The 22,224-nt window shown below is 40.5% G+C and overlaps 4 protein-coding genes across 5 annotated transcripts; 2 read left to right on the forward strand and 2 right to left on the reverse strand.

The window, feature by feature from the left end:
- Positions 1 to 86: 86 nt before the first annotated feature.
- LOC135349258 (phospholipase B1, membrane-associated-like) lies at positions 87 to 14,222 on the reverse strand. The gene is made up of 33 exons (XM_064547767.1): positions 14,079 to 14,222; positions 13,860 to 13,974; positions 13,412 to 13,506; positions 13,178 to 13,241; positions 12,833 to 12,891; positions 12,385 to 12,452; positions 12,211 to 12,245; positions 10,962 to 11,070; positions 10,422 to 10,473; positions 9,212 to 9,292; positions 9,099 to 9,164; positions 8,913 to 9,004; positions 8,701 to 8,770; positions 8,546 to 8,650; positions 8,303 to 8,401; positions 7,925 to 7,996; positions 7,594 to 7,866; positions 7,221 to 7,350; positions 5,679 to 5,767; positions 5,557 to 5,623; positions 5,420 to 5,478; positions 2,162 to 2,229; positions 2,064 to 2,098; positions 1,890 to 1,998; positions 1,776 to 1,827; positions 1,573 to 1,656; positions 1,407 to 1,472; positions 1,252 to 1,343; positions 1,135 to 1,192; positions 875 to 970; positions 728 to 814; positions 597 to 668; positions 87 to 501 (listed from the first exon to the last, which is right to left on the reverse strand). The coding sequence occupies exons 1-33, from the start codon at positions 14,205 to 14,207 to the stop codon at positions 238 to 240; spliced, it is 3,012 nt and encodes a 1,003-aa protein (XP_064403837.1). The 5' UTR covers positions 14,208 to 14,222; the 3' UTR covers positions 87 to 237.
- A 258-nt stretch (positions 14,223 to 14,480) lies between these two features.
- Positions 14,481 to 15,275, forward strand: LOC135349260 (CCAAT/enhancer-binding protein delta-like). The gene has a single exon (XM_064547768.1). The coding sequence runs from the start codon at positions 14,481 to 14,483 to the stop codon at positions 15,273 to 15,275; it is 795 nt and encodes a 264-aa protein (XP_064403838.1).
- Positions 15,276 to 17,327: 2,052 nt separating this feature from the next.
- Positions 17,328 to 19,348, reverse strand: LOC135349015 (alpha-glucosidase-like). Its single transcript, XM_064547460.1, has one exon. It carries the CDS (start codon positions 19,346 to 19,348, stop codon positions 17,432 to 17,434), a length of 1,917 nt encoding a protein of 638 aa, XP_064403530.1. The 3' UTR covers positions 17,328 to 17,431.
- Positions 19,349 to 19,392: 44 nt separating this feature from the next.
- Positions 19,393 to 22,169, forward strand: LOC135349028 (E2F-associated phosphoprotein-like). Of its 2 annotated transcripts, XM_064547478.1 has the most exons (6): positions 19,405 to 19,563; positions 20,299 to 20,462; positions 20,801 to 21,012; positions 21,142 to 21,372; positions 21,536 to 21,752; positions 21,841 to 22,169. In XM_064547478.1, the coding sequence occupies exons 2-6, from the start codon at positions 20,446 to 20,448 to the stop codon at positions 22,094 to 22,096; spliced, it is 933 nt and encodes a 310-aa protein (XP_064403548.1). In that variant the 5' UTR covers positions 19,405 to 19,563; positions 20,299 to 20,445; the 3' UTR covers positions 22,097 to 22,169. The 2 variants fall into 2 exon arrangements, with proteins under 2 accessions (XP_064403547.1, XP_064403548.1); XM_064547477.1 differs by lacking the exon at positions 20,299 to 20,462 and having other exon boundaries at positions 19,393 to 19,563.
- Positions 22,170 to 22,224: the final 55 nt, after the last annotated feature.

Below are 22,224 nucleotides of genomic sequence, written 5' to 3' on the forward strand. Positions count from 1 at the left end.
ATTCCAAGCTTACCATGGACGTCAACATTAATTATGTTTGTAAGCTGCCTGATTGTCATGCACTATAATTATATTGTGTGCCGGCATAATATTATTATCCATTTATTCAAAAAAACCTATATATACAATCACAATTGTACACTACCTGTAAAAACAAACCACACATTATAAAAAGCAGCTAGCACACACTATGTCCTCATCGAACCAGCCGTTGAGTCTTTAATGTATGATCAGTTACTAAACAAGTCGTATTTTTTCATCAGAGTCTGTGGACATGCTGACAGAGTTACGGTGTCTTCGATGGCGAGAGTATGCGAGTGCTGCGACAACACCAATAACGATGGCTATGGCAACAGTGAATGTGGTTAATCCACTTCCGAGCAGAATGCCCAGGAAGCTGCCAGTTTGAGAAGGGTTTCGAGTCACATTGGGGTCAGGGTTTACAGCACCGAAACCGGAGGGGGGTGGTGAATTTTCTCCTGTAAAAAAGTACGGATACTCCTGGAGGAGCAACAAGAGATATTGATACCATAAATAATTATCACCAAAACACCAAATTCATACAGAATCAGCAAAGTATGGTTGGATTGGCTGACCTCAGTTGGGCACTTTAATAGTGGATTTTCTTCCCAGTTGATAGAGTCCTTCTTTTCCATCTTAAACGACATCTGGACCAACAGTATAACAAGCTATAAAATAGATAGTTTGCACATATTCAAACAAATACCATGTTGTTCCAGAGTGCTCGAGCTGCTTCACAGTGACCCTTACGATTGAAATGGAAACAGTCAAGTCCGAAGTATGAGTTGGGGTCCTATGTATAACAGCAGCAAATTAAGACAGCGTTAAAGTTTATGGTTGAACGAGAGCTCACCTTATCTGGGAGTTTCAAGTTCTTCATGAACGGCTGAAGAACAACGGCAAAGTCATCCGTGTTATAACTGTTGAAGTCAATGTTTTCCAGCTCATCCTATACATGTGTATACATAACATGCGTAGGTCCCAAAAGGTACTGTCAGGATGTACAAAGATGTGTGCAAAAACATGGAGTCGTGGAGATCAAGGTACGTAATAATGCTGTTATTGCAAGCTAGTATAGATATCAATTGTATGTACAAACTATACGAGACATACATTATAAAACCCTGATGCTTTGGTGGTAGAGGCGTCATTGTTACAGCTACAGGCAAACCTGTCACATAAGGTAAAGCGTAAACACTATATAGCACAACGTTACATAACACAGCTTACAATTTTACTGCAGAACAAAGCAGACTTCCTTTCAAACCCTCCAGTTCGGTTACATCAAGGATTTGAACCAGATTAACAAATGTCCTGGGTAACTGCGTTGTGGAAATGCATGATGAGGCATACAGGCAGTAGAATCGTAATAACGGATCACTCACCTCAGCTTTAAGGATGTCCAAGCCCTCTCTAATGTGCTTCACATACTCACTAGGACTATACTTTGTCTGCACAACAAATATTTATTAATTGTATGCTATAAAATGACTAATTACAAGTGCTGAATTCATGCCGAGTAAAACCGCATTGAATTTCAATGAGCTTTACCTTGTCATTGCAGTAAGCACACAGATCATTTCCTCCAATCCATATCGTTATCATCTTCCAGTCTTCATTAAAGCTTTCCATACTCTGTGATTTGAATGAAATTCAAAAGACACATAATAAACGCTTAGAATACCAAGGAAATTTGCCTAATGTACAAACTGATTATGAGGTAATAGATACAATAAATGACATCAAAGCTTTACAATATCATTCTTTATCTTGTCCACGAGGGTTCTAACTTGTCCTGGTATATCCCTGTGAAAAACAAAGCCATACATTATTATTTTGCCTGATAACTTCAACAAGGTGCAAATTACTCTGCTATTGCCCCAGATACTGCTTGGTTGAAGTGAGCATTAGATGAAGTTGCCTTTCCCTTTCCAACAGAGAAACCTTTGACATTAGGGTTGAACTCCTTCACAATATCTAACACATTATAATAATTATATTATACATAATTTCAAAAGTTATAAGCTGTATTCATCACTAACTTGGAATCGTAGTGTAGCCATCATCACCGCCGATACTAAAAATAGAGTAAAAATAAGAACTGTCAACTTAGTACGGCATGAAAGTAAATATGACTTACCTCCACGAAACACCACGATATTCTGTTAGCGCCTGAAAAATATTGGTTGCCAAGGCACCGAACCCAGCCTGGTAATAAAATTAGTAATGATTGAGCAAGGGTAACTATATAACATTGCTACTGGTTACGCTACGCAGAGGTGTACGGTTGTAGTTGTGTGTGTGCTGTGTACGTGTTGCTGTTCCTGCTCAAGAAATTCTCTATCGGCAAAGCTTGCGTGGTTCTCGAGTTATGGCTATAAGAGTTTTACTGACATTGACGGCAGTGAAGTATATACTCTCTTCAGACTTGTTGGTAAAAATCTGTTAGCATAAAGGTTGACTTACTAGTTGGCCTTGCATTTGATAGCTACAAGAGTTGCAAGACCTTTTTTGGTGTAATTATTAGGGATAAACTCATTGATAAGAAATGCACATGCACTCCCTCAAGAAATACTATTTGGAAGTAGCGAGAAAATACCTTTATCAAGGCATTTTCACAGCAGGTGCGCGCTCTTCTTAGTAAAACAGTGAGTCTCTATTCACTGAACTGGACTACTGAACTCACCTTTGACATTATTTAGATTATGTACTTAATTGTCAAGGAGATGGAAGCCAAAGAGTTGTTTTTCTTATAAGATTTAGCGAAGTGATGGTATAACGAGTGCTGCAAGCTGCGCTGTGCTAATGCCTCTCGCCATGTTTTGCTTTCGCTTAGAGTGTTATAGAAGAGGTAATTATAGTTTGCTTTGTATCGTTGTATCGTTATATGTTGTATAATTATGCAATTGTTGTGACAATGAATGAATTAACGAACAGAAGTCTTATATCTGATGGCTTGATGAACTAGAGACACTGAAGTGCTAACCCTCGGCTGTTGACATGAATAAATTAATAGATCTATAATTACCAGCGGAGTAACAACTTACAATTCTACTTTTAATAGAGACTGGTAAAAGATCACTTCAGCTGCAAATATGTAGATATACCTCGAATAAAGGTCGCGTCTAGGCAACGTGCCAGTTTAAGCTTCTTAGCTTCTTAGCTTTTGCTCGCTTTTATACGACAACAAAGCTTTAAATTAACATCGAAATCTGCGACTTTTAAAACTAATAACTTAACTAGAGCACTAAAGTGCAAACCCTCGGCTGGTGCCATGATTATAAGAGTATAGTGATGTAATGCAGTGCATGTAGAAACTCAATAGCCCATAAATTGAAGAGTTAACTCTTCAATCTATGATAAAACTAAACCAGACTGGAGAGGCATGCATGCTGAGAACAGTGGTACATGAGGCATGCATTGTGGAAACCTGGCCATGGAGTCTTAGAGAAGTATGACCTGCCAGGCTGCTGCATAGATAAAAGAGCTAGCTACTGGATCGGATCCCAATAACCAGTCACAATTCTAGCTTTCTACTTTAGTGACCCTATTCCATTGTTCCTGGTACGGGATCACTTCAGCTGCAAATACCTAGTCTGCCACGTGTAGCTACTTAGCTAGCTAGCTAGCTGCCAACGTGCAACGTGCAAGTTCAAGCCCAAAGAAGTTTTAACATCAAAACCTGCCACTATTTATATTGTTGTGTGAAGGCTGTAAATGCAGTGCTGTGGCATCCAGGTGAGTAGAAAAGGCTATCACAAACAAACAAACCAACAGACTACTATACCCGTGTCCGCCCACGCACGCCTCGGGTAACAAACCAACGTAGTACTATACCTGTGGCCGCCCATGCACGCCTCGGGTAATAATCTATAGAAGCAACTGCATTCGTCTGGGGGCCAGACCTTTTCTCAGAGGGGGGAGGGGGAAGACTTAGAGAGAAAGAGGTCTGGAGAGTGGAGACTCTAGTAGCACTTCTGTGTGCTCTTGGAATGTCAATTAGGGAGGAGACTGTGATATTGGATGAAGGAGTAGATGTAGCAATGCTCTCATTTCATTGGCTGTATCCAAATTCCATTGGCTGTAAATCCAAATTCCACATAGGCAATACTCGCATTTCATTGGGTTAAAAATCAGGATATGCATTTCATTGGCTCTGGCCACATTCCGCTAGAGCACACAGAAATGCTGCAAGAGTTTCCAGACCTAATCCTAGCTCTCTAGATTTTTCCCCCCGAGCTATTAGGTCTGGCCCCCAGACTAGCAACTGCATGTAGATCTAATTCAGACTATTTTACATTTCCAAAATAAAAAGGGGAAAGAGTTGTGTATCTACATGGTAGCATAGTGTTTCGTGGCTTAAGGACTTCATGAAAAGAAAAAGAAATTGTATTCTGTCTTACGATATCACACACGTGAGATTGAATGTGCATGCGCATAAAAAGGGGTGTATCAATAGGTTAAAGTTCGCAACGGCTGCTACAGTACAGCTTCGCAGCTCTTTTCTGACTCTTACAGCTAACAAAAAAGTAGCGCTTTAGAGCAAGGCTAACATCATAAGTTGAATCAACTTTGTGCGAACATACATTCTGCAGAGACTGCAACAGCCTTCACTGTAAGTAAAATTTGCCCTAACTGGAGAACAAAGCTTTAGTTTGCAAACCCACGAATCAAACCCAAAAGAATGTAATGTAGCTTGAAGCCTGTTAGTTTTTGTCGCATTGCAACCGTTGGAGCAGTTACAGCTGGAATACGCACGCACGCACGACACAATCAGCTTTGCTGTATCCCTCGTGTGGCTACGCCTCGAGCCATAATTAATCATTTGGACAGTTCAGACTTTTCAGGTGACTACACACACACTTCAAACTGAGTCATGTCGGCAGGTAATGCCTTGTCAGTGATTTGTTCGAGGACATTGATCAAGCAAACTAGATAAACAGTTGTAGTAGACTTTGAGCATCCTATTTAGCATCATCAATCATGGTCGATAATTTCCCACTCATTTAGTTTCCCTGTGATTACTAGTAATCTTCTAGTAAATGTTAACCGTTACGTTTTTAGGGGTGTGGTAATTGAACAATGACATCTGATTCTAGCTAGTCGTTCGCGTTCAACGTTCAGAGCTGCTCACTGCACACCGATAGGAGACGATCTCTTCACAAAAATCATCTAAATAGAGACAATAGCCGAGTTGATCATCTTCACTTGCACTCTTTACTCACTGTTAACAAATTCTGTGCGTTGCGTAATGTATGCGGAAACGTCATCAATTGCGAGTTGCTCGCGTGCAATTGACAGGATGTCACGTTTAACTTTTTTGTGTAGAGGTATCGGTAGTTCGACACTCTTCTTCTTATATACTCTTGATAATAAATAATTATGGCAGCCCACTTACAGTGACTGAATCCCCCACAGCTCCCATCACTCTTATATTGTACGGAGTCAGCTTATGGACTATGTGGAGGGAATAAATGGCAATTAAAGAAACGTTTATCGAGAAAGGTAACCAACTGCATGTGAAAATACGCTCACCTGAAGTTGGATTTGTGTTGATATAGTGGTCCGGTAGTTTAGCGCAATTTAATGGAGGAACAATGCACTGCAAAATTTCAGCTGATCGTATAATTACTATGGCATGCATCTAGATTCAATACCTCATTAGAAGATAAGTCTGAGATGAGTGTCTCATCGTAGGGGATTCCAGTTGAATTCAGGGCAGCTTCATACTTCTTAAGGAAAATTTCTGCATAATGTGGTGATAGTAAAATTACCTCACCATTCACTGTACAATAATAGATTTAAATTATAGCCTCGATCAGCCACAATTAAGGCACATGTAACCCTAATATCGGATAACTCGGCTAAATGAGTGTTACATTTATGGGAGAGAAAAATCAACTTGACATGGTATAGGTTTAGCCTTGCGATACACACATGCAGCTCTTTCATACATTCTCCAAATACGCAGTTAACATTAAATCCCCAGTCAACAATGAAAACTCATGTGATTTTAATCAGGTTGCGGTATCATTGTACATGTATGCACTATTATAATAATTATGCACAATTAAACATTACACACACACGAGTAATAATTTAGCTCAAGGAATCTACTGTTCTATGTGCAATAAAAGTTTTTTCAAGTTTGTGAGTCAGCAATAAATAGCTTACAGACCCTTGCCTCTGATTCAGGAAATTGCTCTACCCAGTAGTACTCGACCTCTACACAGAATGATGTGTTCTAATAATTCTATTCTATAATTCTGTATACTTCTGTTCCAGTTATTAATGACTATGCAGCGCAGCGAACTGTAGCCAGCAGAGTTTATGCAAGGCCAACTAGCTACCCAATTGTCTGACATTCGCACTTGCAATGTTTTGCGGGCATCAAGCATATGCGAGTGTTAATCTCTTCAAAAACCTATACCAGTGCTTGTATGACATCACAATCCTTGCCAGAATGTAAAATAAAAGTATCTGTTGATTTGGATCGCTTTTCACTCGCAAAATACAGTAATATATAATAAGTGAGTACGATCATGTTCTACTACTATAGCTATACTGTAGTTGATATAATTACAGGTGCGCCAAAATAAAATAATACACTTTTAGAGCGGCGCACTTTTGAGAACCCACAAAATTATGAACTAGCTCTTAATATTAGCTTATGGGCTACAGCTAGTGTAGTATCTAGTGCAGTCTCTTAGCACTTAATCGGTGGATCTACTGTTTCGTTGTTGGTCTCTGTATGCTACAGCCACATATAGACAACCGTTACACAACACAGCTATATGCATCAAATGCATGATTGCACAAAGTTATACTGCTATAGGCCAAAAAGTATAAAGGCGATTTGCCTTTTATAAACACCATAAAAAATTAATTACAGGAACCGTTGGTGCTTAAATTATGGTGGCGCTGTAATTACATCAACTATGGTACTGTCATGCAACCCGCAGATTTAAGATTCCATGTCTAAATTGCAAGCCAGACGTTTCATCAGGGAGGTACCTACTATTTTTGGGTCTGGCTTCTTCCGCGAGACTAACTCCCTGTGGATCTAAACTAAGTTACACAGGTTTCGCACAAGTCACAAGAAGTACTTGACCGTAGGAGCCTGGTACTATATACATGCATACCATTAAATATAATTATTGGCTCAGTATAGATTTTTATTAATAATTATTATGACTCACCCTCACTAGTCTGTGCAGAGCAGATTCCCAGCAGCAGACTGATAAAAAATGGAGCAATGATCCTCATCTTACTGAAAACTTGGTACCGTAAGCTGAGTGATTTTACTGCACCAGTATCTCTAGCTGCTATCTATCTATGCTGCTATGTAATGCTTCAACATAACATCACATGGTGTGCAGCAGCATGTGACCAGCCCTGCCCATCTTTCACCTTCGTGCAAAATAATAATTATATGTACGCATGCGCCAATTACAACAATTTAAAATCAATATTTCAAATTTACACCTGCATTTCCCCCGGAGTAAAAACACACACACACACACACACACACAAAGTGGAACACAGAGTTAATGTTATTGTTGTTAATCATTATTGTTGGAATATGAGCCGGGTTTTCTCAGTATCCATAGAAACGCCCACACTGACACCGCCAGCTCTAACACCACGGCGACCTCGTCTGTACACCATAGCAACAACAACTACAGCAATCGCTACAACAACTACAACCACTGTTAATCCTGTTCCTAGCAACACAGCAAGGAGATTTATGGGTGATGTGTCAGTGTCAGTGTTAGGGTCAGGATTTTCACCATTTGAGGAGACGAAAGACTTGGAGTTTTTATCAGTGTAGAAATATGGAAAGTCCTGGGGATAGAGGAGGGCATGTAAAATAGTTAAAAGGTTCACACGTTCAAGGACTCACAATGGAGGGACACTTTAACTTTGTCTCTGTTCCCCAGTCAACTTTGTCATCCTTATTCCCAACTGGTTCCATCTAGTATGTACAACACACACTAATACACTTGAAACAAAACTAGAGTGTTCTACATTACAAGAGCTATAATTATCAGGTGTATTTCGATGGTATAGGAACTTTTGTGAAAGGACGGTTAGAAAGGATTTCGCGGATTTCATGTTCATAGAGTATTAGCCTTTCGTGCAAGTGATATTAATGTTCGTGGGTATAAATGCTCGCGGTACATGCCTAATCAGCGAAAAACGCGAAGTTTATAATCTTGAAACACACCCTCTATACAGCAGTTACATGTATAATGTACGTAGCATACATGTACTAACTAACCATGTTGTTCCAGAGAGCACTGGCTATCTCAGCATGACCTTTGACAGTGAAATGAAAGCAGTCCAGTCCAAAGTATGACCGGTCACCATCACCATCAGCCTATGAGAATCGGTGAAAGTCATGTACAAGACTTTGAACAATTAAATGTAGGGTACAAATTGGCTATAGTGCCATCAAGGCCTTGAATGTACATGCAGCACAACAAGAAGATGTGTGTGTGTGTGCTGGATAGTAAGTTCTTACATTTGAGGGGAGACCTGTGTTCTTGAAGAATGGCTGAAGAACCACTGCGAACTGGTCAGAGTCATGATACTCGGGAGTTTTTTCTATCATATCTTCCAGAAGATCCTGCAAGTAGTTAATAATAATTATAGTAAAATCAGACAGTGAATTCTTACATTGTAGTCCCTGGAAGCTTGAGATGTTTCGCTCCAGTACTTGCTGTTGGCAACACAGGGGCACACAGCTCTGGGTTAGGAGATGTGAGGTTGTTAATACCAATGCAACATAGTAAATTCAGAGTCTAAAATGATGACCACATCGAACTCTTGTGAAACACTTAAGTGTACAAACTAGAGACAATAATTATGATCACAGTTAATTAGCTCACAAATGGATGAGGTCGCAAAACAATCCTGTCTTCAGTGCTCCCAGTTTAGTGACATCCAGAATCTCCACAACATTGACATAGGTTCTCGGCAGCTGCACAAAAGATATATAGAAACATCACAAGAGGCCCGGATGGTGTGGCTTGATCCACATTCAATATTGTATGTACATGTTTGAAAGTGCATACCTCAGCTCGTATTATGTCCAACCCTTCTTTAATCTTCTTCACATAGTTTTCTGCACTCTTTTTCACCTGGAAGTTGTACCAGAAGTATAGGTTTGTGTGCCATTCAGTCTTACCTTTTCTTTACAGTAGTTACACAGATCGTTTCCTCCAATCCACAAAGTGATGAGCTTCCAGTCTTCCTCCACATTGATGCTCTGTGCAATTAAATGGCACATGTATGTTACTCCTGAGTCATCACAGAGTGGCTATTTCCAGGCAAAACAGAAGCAGTATTTAACCACCACAAATGGCGTGGTGTATATACTGCATGTGTTCCTGCATGTGTTCCTGCATGCAGCTAAAAGCATACAAATGAATGCCTGGGTTTTCCCAAAATCAGCATCGAAGTTTCTAAATTAAAGCTAATGATCAACTGTACCCAGAATCTGGGGGTAGTAACAAAAATCCAGTCATTGCAACACCACACAACAAGTTTCGATATAATTATGTAGGAGATGAAAGCACCGCAGGTGCTGATGCCTCGGTGCAGGTGCCAACGCTATGCTACTAATAGCTTTTATACACATAATTATGATTTTGCTGCATGCAGGCAGAATCCAGAATCACAGGGAAACTCAAGGAGTGGGTAGGCCTAATGATCAACCATGATGGTTGATCAATGCCAAATTAAGTTCAAGTCTAAAATCAATGGCTGCATCAGCAGAGCCTTGCAGCTCTCTTCTCACTCTTGTAGCTAGCAATAGCTAGCGTTCTAGTGCAGAGCTAACTACTAAGTAGAGTAGCAACACTCGGTGAACAAGTTTGCTACGCACTCTTCTGAAAAGGCTGCAATGGCATTACCAGTAAGCAAAACTAGGCATAACTTGAGAACAAAGCATTATATTGCAAATCCACAAATTGAAATCCAAGAGTAAACATGATAAGAAGCCTATAGACTCTTACTTGCACTCGATTGATCCTTGAGCATCTGTAGCAGTGTACACAGACAGACAGACAGACAGACACACACTATTACCATATAGCGCATGCGTATCGAGGCATAATAATACCGTATAGCGAGCAATTTTTGTGCAAATTCCTTCTAATGGCTGGAGAGTCCCCAGAATAAATGTTCACAGTTGTAATATTTGCGGTTCACTGCAAAGAAACCACACCCACCAACAAGCTTTGCATAAAAAATACTGATGCGTGGGAGTTTCTCCCGGTTTTAGTCTAAACGTTAACTGTTCTGCCCCCGAAAAACGTGACAATTTGCACTGTGTGAAAATGTTCCGCTATACGGTACTCTACGTACTGGCATGCGCAATAACAAATATTATATACCTGATCTGCTTTTATCATCTTGACAAGCTCCCGCACTTCCCCCGGTATTTGACTGCATAGAATTTAAAATTGATGCCACACCACGTGCATACAGTTTCATATATTTGTGTTTAACGAAAGAGAAGCTTTCAACGGTCATTGGAATGGTATGAGATTTGTATTGTTATAGATTGGCATACAAGTGATAGATCAAGTCTCAATGTCAGTTTTGCCCAAGAATGATAGTAGTCATGGAAAGGGAAATTTTCAGCATCATAGGATACGATATACATTGTTCACAATCCCAGATTTAAACATGTACATGTATAGGCTGCAAAATGGAGTGGATGGCCAAAAGCAGACATCTTAGAAGTGTTTCCTTGTTTTAAACCACAAACACTCAACTATTCCTTATTAAGTCTGCGTGTTACGGGCACGCACACCAACAATGATATCACTTACAGAAGCTATTTCTATAGCAAAAGGTATTAATTGCTATTCATCACTGTCACTTTAAGTCTATGCCAGAATACATTGCTGTAAGTAGAATGTACAACTCACTCTGAAACAGCTCCAGATACGGCTCGATTAAAGTGTGCATTCACTGACGTTTGCTTCCCCGTTTTTACAGAGAATCCTTTGACGTTTGAGTTAAACGACCTCACAATGTCTATAATCATGTATGCGTGTATATATGAATATTATATTGTTTCGTTCAATCACACTGCTCTTTCCCCTTATGTGCAGCTATACTTACAACCACATAGGTTTGCTCCCCATACCCTCCTCGAGCTATGTCCATTTCTACCGTGAATTATCATGTAATCATAGATTGAAGAGAGAGGGATTGGCAACGGGGTGTGCTTCCGGTGCCATCCGTGTTTCCCCGCGGTTTCAATTGAGGCTTACTCCTAATGTGGGAGTCTAATGAATAATTCATGAGAATTGTTTTTGCTGTCTGTAAAAAGTGTACGAGCTGTTCTGGTGCTATAAACATGAACTTAACCTCATGCTTATGGCCATTTGGTACATAGCACACTACTTAGTAACACAATCTATATCATAGGTGGTATAGGAACACAAGCATGAAAATGTGCTCTGTGTACCTCGATCTAGCTACTTCACGACAATCATGATTATGCTTCATTTCCAAATGATACTCATCATCAGGGGCATTTGTTTAAGTGTTGGAGGGGTCTTTGAGAAGCATGCGTTAGACACAATAAGTTTCCCGGATTTTCGCGAGAGTTTTAGGGCGAAACACGGATGGTTTCAGGCCCATTTGTGTACACTGAATGTACAAGCATCACGTGAACTGCCTCCGTTGCCAATCCCTCTCTCTTCAATCTACATGTATGAATTCAGGGGAAGAGGTGACATGCATTTAGGATGCTGATGTCAAACTAGTCATACTTACTACATATTGCCTTTTATGGTTCTGTGTGTGTATAAATACAGCAAATTTGAAACCGCCTGTTGCAACCATTACATCACACTAAATTACACGACTAAAAGAAGAAGACTCTAGAAGCATTATGGAAATAAGCTAGGAAGTGACTTTTGGGCTTCTGTTTACAAAATAATGGATACTTAATCCAGAATGTTCTACATCTGATAGTTGACATTGCTCTAATCGCTAACCTGTTGCCTTGATACATAATTACATATGTATATATAGCACTATTCCCAAAATTGAGTAGGTGTGTTGCTATGTAAAGTAAACACAAGCACATTACCATAATAATATTATAGCTGACTTATAATGTAGTAAGCTACACACACACACGCAGCAACACTGGGTATAACTTACTTGGGAGAGTCATAGCACCACTGTCCCCCCCAATACTGCATAGGAAAAACAACATCCTTGTAGTAACGGTAGCTTTACAGCACATCACAGGAAGAACAGTCAGTGAAACCACACACACACACACACGTGCACGCACGCACACACACACACACACACGCACACAAGGTTACTTACCTCCAGGATACGCCTCGATACTCGGTCAAGGCTTGCAACAAGCATTTTGCCTTGGCCCCAAAACCAGCCTGAAGCAATGCAGGATTGTACACGTACAATATCAATTGTTTGGTGGCATGTTCAGTGAGGCCTTTCTAATTGTCATTCGTCTTTTAATGGAGGTACGTCACTCTCCAATTATAGCCCCACAACCTTAATTCACTACAATATAACTATGTGCATCTTTCGATTTAAAATAGCATGCAGCCTACTTAACTTTTTATTACAACCCATTGGGTTTTCAAGAGTGATAGCAAGAAAAAGCTTCACTGCATAATTATACTGTACAGATTTTATTGGTCCCAAAGTGACCTACATAATTATTAATCATGAATACATGTCGAAGCCAATACTGTTTCGCATTGTATTTTGCAAACAGCAATATGATCAACGAGTTAGTTCAACTCACTGTAACTGAATCTCCCACAGCACCAAGGACCTTGATATGGTACGGAGACAGAGCATGCACTGTGGAATGAACACTAAAGTGAAAGTCAATTTAACATACACATGTATCCACAACCAAATTAAATAAATGGTATACGGGGTCTGTACAACATTTAACCAGAGCTCCTAAATTAACCATCTGCTTTTGTAACTAAATCTATACATCACCTGACGTAAATTTTGGATGGGTACTCTACTACTGATTGTCATTATCTGGCATCAGTTCACTTGTATGACATTTTGTCTTGCAAAACTGACAATTAAGTTGTCTGCTATGACTATGGTGACTGGCTATCACAAAACGTGCCTGATGTAGCAGGAATCTTTATGACGGAGTCTGGCAGTGGTGGGCAGTATTCAGTAGGTTGAGGCTGAGAAAAAGGGAAAACGATAAACGATAAACGATGGAATACTCATTGAGCAGTCATGCATCACACAATTGCACCATCACCTCACCACCATAAACTTACAACAGAAAACAAGTGCTAAGTTAAACGTAGTTGTATTGCCTCAAATTGATATATCGACATGCATCATTCACCTCCGACTCCAAGGATAATATGTCAAAGATGAGTGTCTCATTGTATAGGATTCCAGACTCTACCATAGCATTCTCATACTGTTGCAGGTAAAGCTCTGTGCAAAGAGGTATCACAACAATGAATATTACCTGTTGAGTTTCACTTAGAAAACACATGTGACTGCATGTATTCATTGAGCACAATTTAAATGGCCATAGTCAGCATGACACATACAACCGGTAATTGTTTGCTCTGAGTACGATAAATATTTAAGCGCATAAAGATAGTCACACAAGTGGATATCTGAGAGGCTTCGGTTGAAGTACTAACATATAAAATAGCCGCATACCGTTTAATGCACTGTTTACTGCGTAAAGAAAAATTTATGTTTGGTAACATTGCAATAAGCATCAGATCAGTGATTGACTACCAGTATGTTTATACACCCTCACACAAATCACAAATTACCATCTGACCGTGCAGTACGACATAGCAGCAAAACTACAGCCAAGAAAGCAATCAGGAAAGCAAGTCTAGTCATGGCTTCAATCCACAAGTGAACTGGCTGATCTGACACGTACACCTAAAAACAAAATAATGACAACATTAATTTATCAACTGAAGTGTCTTGCTAGCTAGATCTATTGTTTCAGGGAAAAGTGCTAAACCTGCTAGAAAAGCACTCACACAGCTGTACTGCACTGGTCTTCTCTTTGTGCAGTAACTTGGAGTCTGTGGCTCTGAAACCTTGTTTGCGCCGCGTTTGCAATAAGCATGTGACTCAGCCCTGCCCCCTCTTCGAGAATTACGTGACATGCGCACAACCGTTGCCAAATATAACACACAAAATCATGACGTAATGCGGTTTTATTTGCCACACTATAAGATCTGTGCCGATTGCATCAGATCAGTGAATATTGTGAAAACCAAGTTTTAAACGTGGAAACAGCAGTGCTAACTATTAAAGAAATTCCATTACCTTTTCTCCTAATAGCCTTCAATGTAAGTTGACCAACATATTAAAGAATAATGCTGCATGTATATTAAATGAAAAGGATATGATTTATCTGTCTTTGTCTTTGTTCAGATATGGACGGTAGCTTTTTTGAAGATTTGAGGCAATTTGAGTTCTTCGGTGGGGACGAGAAGCCTGTACAATTTGGTACCACTAGCCGAACTCCTGTTAGCAGTACGGCCCATTATTCAGGTGAATACGTCCAAGGAATTTACCAAGACGAAGAATCAATTGACCTTACCTCTATCCTCGAGGCTTGCAACTCGTCACCTACAACCGCTGTGAGCTCTCCCAATAGTGTGTTCTCCCCTCCACAAGTTAGCCCACACTACAACTCTACTCCTGACTTAGTCTCCAGCTCGATTAGCCCTTTGGAGTCGGTATTTTCTTTCTCTGGGTACTGCCCCCAAGTGTCTGTTGCTCAAACAATGTATGGAAATGAAAATCGTCAACCCATCACTCTACCGTCGGAAGTGTCCAACAATCCAGTCGAAGCTCTGGTCTCTCTGACTTCAATGTCTTCCTCTATTTCAAATGGCCATCTTGATCCTCTAGCTGGAACACAACCGTCTCCTGGAAAGATCAGCCGTAAGATAAGGAAACAGCCCGTTGTTAAAGACACTGAGGAATGGAGGCATAAGCGAGATCGAAACAATGTTGCGGTTCGAAAAAGTCGAGAAAAGAGTAAGCTAAGGATCCAGGAAACAGAGGGTCGTGTCAAAGAGCTTGAAGAGGAAAATCGCCACCTCCAGTCAAAAATCACCCTCCTCTCAAAAGAGCTGAATGTGCTCAAGAGTCTCTTTACCAGTGCTGGAGTTTCTCAACCGCCTCTATGTGTGAAAGAAGAACTTGTTCCCCACATTCCGTAACTCCAAACCCCAAGACTTTCTCTGACAACCAAGCTATGACATCAGGATATGGATAACTGGACATGGACACAAATCGGTCAGTGCCCTGCTTTTGGACACTAGGCCGTATCAAGAGTTTTTGGAGAAGATCAAATCGAAACATCCTTTGGAACAGTTGCTATACTGGTTTATATTTATATGTTTATATTTCAGTTTTAGTTGTGAATGTGTGTGTTGCTTTTGTATTACGTTTAGTTACCACCAAAATTCCTTTGCAAATAGGTTAGGCCATAAGTCCCTTGAAAGTTTTGTTTCTTTTTATTACTTTCATTTTTTTTTATAGCACTGTAGAGGATGCATAAGAGAAAAAAATCTTCAAAACCAAAGCTTGACCTGTAGAGTCGTATTTGGGTACTATACTGTTGGGTTCATAATTTCTATGAAAGTATTATAGGAGAGATCGCTCGATCAATGGTTAGCAGGAGCAATAACACACCACTGCACCATGGATATAATATAATGGAGATTTAACAATAGTGTCAGGGTTATTCATTGAGCATGTGAGTGCTGGGCTAGCACAACAGGTGGTGTATCAATAGCAGCAAAGTTATTTTTGGAATCCTAATTTTACAATTTTATCTAGAATCTCCAATTATGGCAGAATCTATTTTTGGTATTCTGCGGTTGCCAAGACACAGGAAGTAAAGCCAAGATTAGAAATTGAAGTTAGTTATTTTTGTTCTGCATCCAGTCAACATTCCACATGTACATGGTGAGATGATTGGCATCACCTAGCAACACAGAACGGACTCCCCAATGCCTTAGCCTCAGTAGCAAAGGAGGGCGACATGCATAGGTGCTGCTAACTCTAATAAACCCTCCATAATAATAATTATAGGCATGCTATTTAATACCCTAACCCTTGATGGCGCTACTATAAATTTACCCTCCTAATTATTACTGGTTGCTAAGGCTAACCCTAACCCTTAATATTCCACACTGAATGGCATGCTGAATAAGATAGCATAATCATCAAAAAAAGCAAAAACTGCACCTTATAAAAATGGTCCCATGCCATGTACATAATCTCGATTCCAGGCCGCAAGGAAAGGCTACACACACGCATGCATGCATGCACGCACACACACACACAAAACAGATTGAATTGCTCGATGAAAATCCCTTAACAAGTATGTATATATAGGAGCATGCATCCTGGTGTCAGGAATAATAATTATAGTTCTGAAACCTAATATATAGCTACGAGGAATGGTTGCAATGAGATGCATGTCTGAGACAGTGAAACCTAACGCACAATGAACTACGATAAACTGCTGTACGTACATACATTGTACATGTATATAATTATGATATTGATGCCTCGATCCATGTTGCCTCCTTCACAGGCTCTCCTTTTTCTGTTCTTTAATTGTCACTAAGATAAAATACGAGACGAATTGGAGGAACAAAGAAAGAAAGAAAGAAGAGACGGTGTTGTTTCCTTCTTTCTTTCTTTCTTCCTCCAATTTTCCTCTTCTTAACTTATTGTGACAAAGAACAGAAAAAGGATCGAGGGCGTGCCTCCATGCATACAGTTCCTCTAACCATTTTTCACTTTACCCTCTAGCTAGTAGCAGGAGCGTATTACTACTAGATCTAGCTATCGTATAGCGGGAAATTTTTGTGAGGTTTAAAATTTCGCGTTTTTCAAAGGCAGGCAGTTAACGCGCAAATTAAAACAGGGATAATTAAACTACCATGCACTGGCATGCAAAGCTATTGGTGGGTGGGGTTTCCTGGCATTGAAACGCGAATATTAAAACCCACGAAAAGTTCTGCTGAGCCAAATAGCGAAAATGTGCACCCGCGAAAATTTCCCGCTATAATACAGTATTATAATATAATTATTATGGTCTCCTGCTGCCATTGTTTTCTTAAGAGCTAAGCCTTCTATAATTATATGCAGTTTCTCGACCAAGCAATTAATAAGAAGTGGGGTCGACGAGGCTGTAGGGCTTAATTCCCATGCATAAAATAGTTGTAAACATATTGATTGTCTCTACTGTGACTGCGTCATAGTACGAATATCACCAGACAGCAACAATTACAATAAAAATAATGCGACGACTTTATACATTACAATACAAAACCTAATAAGCAGAATGCACGGCTTGACATTAACCACATGACTTATTACTGGTTCCTGTCCCCTTGATTATCACTGCCTCACCTCCCTCCAAAACAATAGAAGACAAGTCGACCGTTGCTTCTTTCTTTCCAGGTAATGTGGACAGTTCGTATTCAGGATCTTTAAACCAATCAGAGGTCGAGTTCAGATTGACAGTCATTTTGTCTTCAGAAAAGTTAACAACTACAATAAACTCATTGCTGCTGCTCTTGTGATACCGGTGATAGACATAAATTTCTGTAGTGTTGAGAACATTGGTATAGTTGATGTGCTGGAAAGCAGGGTTCGAGCTCCTCATTTTCACCAGGTCCATGTATAAGTTAAGCATAGAATTGCTACTTTTGCTTTCAACATCAACATTGTATGTAGTATAGTTCGAGGGTACAGGAAGCCAAGGATCAACTGTACTGAAGCCAGCATTTGCACTAGTGTTCCACTGCATTGGAGTTCGCTCTGAGTCTCTTCCTTGATATTTGTCGTGGGTCTTATTAGGTGGAACGTATACATCAGTCATAAGTATTTCCTCACCATAATAAGTGGTAGGTGTTCCAGGCAAAGTCAGCAGGAGAACATTAAGAGCCCTGGCTAGATACAGTCCAGCTTTGTTTGCAATTCTTTGATTGTCATGATTCCCGAGTACCCAGTTGGGCCAAGCACCTTCGGGCATGTTGTCCAGCCAGTCAGAAACGATTCTACTAACATCACTACCGGTCCAATTTTTGTTTTCGAGAAGAAAGAAGTTAAACGGAAAATGAAACTCGGAACTATTGGAATCACCATAATAGGTCATGACAAGATTGAGAGGATCATAGGCTTCTCCGACCATAAACCTGGTGTTCTCATAAGAATCAAGGGTTGCTCTCCACTGACGAAAGATTGCATGGATATCATGAAGATTTGTGGTCTCATTGTGTAGTAAGCTGTGGTAGCAAGCAGGATCAGTAATGTTCGTAGTACAATTATTGGGTTCACTATACGATGGATCAGTAGTCTCGTTACGGAAACGAGAATCTTCAAGTAGAAATATCACTGCATCCATTCGAAATCCATCAACTCCCAAATCTAACCAAAACTTCAAAATGTTAACCATTGCAGAGCAAACGTCAGGATTGGAGTAATTCAAATCCGGTTGAAATTCTGAAAACTGGTGCAGGTAATACTGCTCTCGATTGCTATCAAAAGTCCAAGCACTTCCACCAAAAACAGAAATCCAATTACTAGGTGGTCCTCCAAATTCGTTTGGATCAGCCCACACGTACCAGTCCTTCTTTGAACTAGTCTTATTATTCCGACTCTCAACAAACCAGGGGTGCTCGTCTGATGTATGGTTGGGTACAAAATCCATGAGAAGGTGGATCCCTCTACTGTGTAATTCTTGCAATAGAGACTTGAAATCATTCATAGTACCGAATAGCGGGTCTATAGCCATGAAATCTGAAATATCGTAACCATTGTCCTTTTGCGGTGACTTAAATATCGGATTTAGCCACACAGTGTCCACTCCAATGTCTGAGAAGTATTGAACTCTTTTCTCGATTCCTTTGAGGTCTCCTTTTCCATTGCCACTGGTGTCTTGGAAAGAGAGGGGGTAGCACTGATAGATCACAGTTGTTTTCCACCAGGCTAAATCGGACTGCCCTTTACAAGGAGGTGAAACCGCAATCAATGTGATTGCAGCAGCAAGAAAGCCAAAAAGAATCACAAAAGTCCCAATGCCAAGAACTATCCTAGCAATCTTATATGCTTTCTTCTCTGGACGGGGGTCAGTGCCTGGATACTCGAGTTCTTCTTCCTCTTCATCTTCCAGGAGATTTGCTGTGTCCCCTGGGTCTAGATCAGCATCACCTCCAAGATCATCATCCTCTTCCCGCTCATTGTTAATCGCTGGAGTCTTCTCAGATGCCATTCCATTCACTAGCACTGCACACTTCACTGAATGATAGGCGTGTCTAAAGAGTTGTTTTGTTAAAGTCACATGGTGTATGTGCATGTGGTGTGCATCGGTACGGTGTAAAGAACACATTTAAATATGGAGTTTGGCTGTACACCTGGTGACCTGTATGCTGGGTATATAGTGGAGGACAGTGACTTAGAGTTTTCTGACTGCTCAGGAAAAGAAAGGTAGATTCTATAATTATAACATGCTCTCCATACTGCACTGTAGCAAATTCCTGCAACTGAGACTAGCCTTTCTTCTAATACAGCGCCACCCTAATAGAAGCGCCAAGTCTGGAAGCGCATACTCCAATTGAGCGTGCGCCAAGTAAATTTTTTTGGCTGGCGTTATCACGCGGCCTGAAATCGAGGCTACATATGCTATTATAGCCTCGTGGAACAGCTACCGTAATTGATGTAACTACCATAATTAATTTTAAGTGCCACATCAGCATCAGCATCAGCATAATTTTTTAGGTCCTAAAAAAGCGCCAACCGTTGCTGGAATTATTTTTTTCTGGCACTTATAAAAAGGCTTGTTTGAGACATCAAGACAATCATTCTGCATCTTTGACCCTTCACACTTCTAAACAGTTGTCTAACCCATAGCTACAGTCAATAAACGTTGTTCACGAGTCATTCAGCTCTCAACGGTGCAACTAGCAAGTGAAACTGAGCTAAACCACTCCCATTTTCTCTACAAATTCTATTCTAGCCTCGATTCCAGGCCGCACTGAGGCCTTGTGAAGGAGGCTAATTCTATACTAGCTGTAGAACATAAAGGCCACTATAATTTAGGCGCCAGCTGGACTGAACGCAATTTTTTGTAGTCTAAGAGATGCACCACTCAGAAATGATATTGTTGAATAAATTGTGTGGGTTGACTGCTTACCACACCTTTATTCTTTGCACGTTATACAGTAGACTCTCCAGTCACCTTGGGACAGAGCAGCTTGGCCGGAATAGCGAGGTGGCTGTATTTCAGGAAATAGCCGTGGCTTAAAAACAACCTTACCTCGAATCTAATGACTAATTTTGCGGTTCTTGTCTCGAGGATAATGAAGGATAATGAATCATTCAACTATGTAAGTGTAATCCAACCAAACCACACCCAAAACGTCATATCCGGCCGTAATTGAAAACCTAATTTGGGGCAGCTAGCACTGGCCAGTATACAAAATAGCGAGTGGCCGCACTTCAGGGTGAGTTTTGTGCGGTAAACATCTAGCTAGCAATCTGTGCCAAACCAAATGACCGGTATATCGAGGTGGCCGTACTTCAGAGAGCCGGAATAGCGTTAGCAATTAAACAATTTTCGTGTAGGATTGCTAACCCACGAAAACAGCGAAATTAAGCCCCTCGAAATTTCACTCTCTACGGTAAATCATCAGTAATACATGTTTGTATACCTTTTCTCTCTCAGCTCAGGCGAAGATGGAGAAGAGATGGGCCATTGCAAATCTGCTCAGCATGGCCCCAGTGGCGATTCAGACGATGAGTTTTCCAGGGAAATGGACAAGGAGTTATTGTCAAAGATACAGTTCTCAGTGTCACCCAGCGTAGCTCAGGCAACTAATATTACCCGGATGTGTGAAGTAATTGCTAAACCAAAAGAGGAACCGGCAATGTCAACTGGTAAATAATTATAGTAATAGTTGCAGGCCGCGCTATTGAATTATGTTTTCATTTTGGTTGCATTTCATTTTGTTATGCCTTTGAGGAAGGACACACTGGTTCTGCATAAATGTTACTTTTCTGTTGCAGGCTCCCCCAAGCCCAAGTCGATAATTGTTCAACCACAGAACTCTCATGAAGTCTATGATGAGCTCTGCTTTGATTCATCAGAAAGTGAGGGTGAGGATGACCAGGCAGGAAGCACCCGATATGTGGGCAAGAAAGTTAGCAAGCTGTCTAATGACGAGCTGTTCTATGACCCTGGTCTGGACGACGAGGACGAGAGATGGGTCAACAGGCAGAGAATGGCTTATCATAATGGTTGGTTACCGATGTTGGCCATGTCCCAATAAGGCAAAAAGACACGAGCACATGCAACATGTACATTGTGATTATAATGGGATACGAGCTGCTATTAGCATACAGATACAAGAATGTTTTACAATAATGACTGTACTGTGCTTGAATTAATACTTTACTTCAGTTAAGGTGTCTCATTCACTCGAGAAGCAAAAGAAGAGTAAGCGAGCCTGGTCAAAGCCTGCAAACACTGGGGAACACGTTGGGTCTGAACACAAGACAGAAGATAACGAGACAGTGAAAGATGCAGCAGCTCAGGATTTGGAGTCACGCCTGTCAAAGTCGGATGCTGTGTTAAACTGTCCTGCTTGCATGACAACTCTGTGCCTCGACTGTCAAAGGTAAAATTAATATTGAAAATTGAAGCTAATCACCATGTGTGGATAAACTATACACCTTCATGTTAATTTTTCCTAATTCCTGCCACAGACATGACCAATACGTGAGCCAGTACAGAGCGATGTTTGTCCTCAATTGTGTGATTGTGAAAGAAGAGACACTCACCTATAATCCAAAATCTGGAAAAAAGGGTCAGAAGCGGAGAAGAGGGAAGGATAAGGGAAATGTGACTGAGGAACAGTCTGCCTACCATCCCGTAAAATGTCACGAATGCAATACCGAAGTTGCTGTTTATGATCACGATGAGGTGTTTCACTTCTTTAACGTTTTAGCTAGTGCTCCATGAAGCAAATCATTTCTGTTCCCTTCAAGTGCTTATTGCATTAATTATGTTGACAGCATTCATGATTAAAACCACATTCATAGTCAATTGTTCTCTGGGTGGAGCAGATCATGTGATCTGTATGAATATCA

The sequence above is a fragment of the Halichondria panicea genome, chromosome 15 (genome assembly GCF_963675165.1).
Source record: "Halichondria panicea chromosome 15, odHalPani1.1, whole genome shotgun sequence".
Lineage (NCBI taxonomy): Eukaryota > Metazoa > Porifera > Demospongiae > Suberitida > Halichondriidae > Halichondria > Halichondria panicea.

Bases quoted from the DNA above. Each gene is read 5' to 3' on its own strand.
- LOC135349260 (XM_064547768.1), top strand. From the start codon at position 14,481: ATGGACGGTAGCTTTTTTGAAGATTTGAGGCAATTTGAGTTCTTCGGT.
- LOC135349258 (XM_064547767.1), bottom strand. From the start codon at position 14,207: ATGTCACGTAATTCTCGAAGAGGGGGCAGGGCTGAGTCACATGCTTAT. The intron at 8,771-8,912 runs GTGAGCTAATTA...CTCCTAACCCAG, and splicing joins TTTTGCGACCTCATCCATTT to AGCTGTGTGCCCCTGTGTTG. The intron at 2,230-5,419 runs GTAAGTGGGCTG...TTTTATTACCAG, and splicing joins CTGTGGGGGATTCAGTCACT to GCTGGGTTCGGTGCCTTGGC.
- LOC135349015 (XM_064547460.1), bottom strand. From the start codon at position 19,348: ATGGCATCTGAGAAGACTCCAGCGATTAACAATGAGCGGGAAGAGGAT.
- LOC135349028 (XM_064547477.1), top strand. From the start codon at position 19,472: ATGGAGTTTGGCTGTACACCTGGTGACCTGTATGCTGGGTATATAGTG. The intron at 19,564-20,800 runs GTAGATTCTATA...TTTCTCTCTCAG, and splicing joins GACTGCTCAGGAAAAGAAAG to CTCAGGCGAAGATGGAGAAG. The intron at 21,753-21,840 runs GTAAAATTAATA...TTCCTGCCACAG, and splicing joins CTGTGCCTCGACTGTCAAAG to ACATGACCAATACGTGAGCC.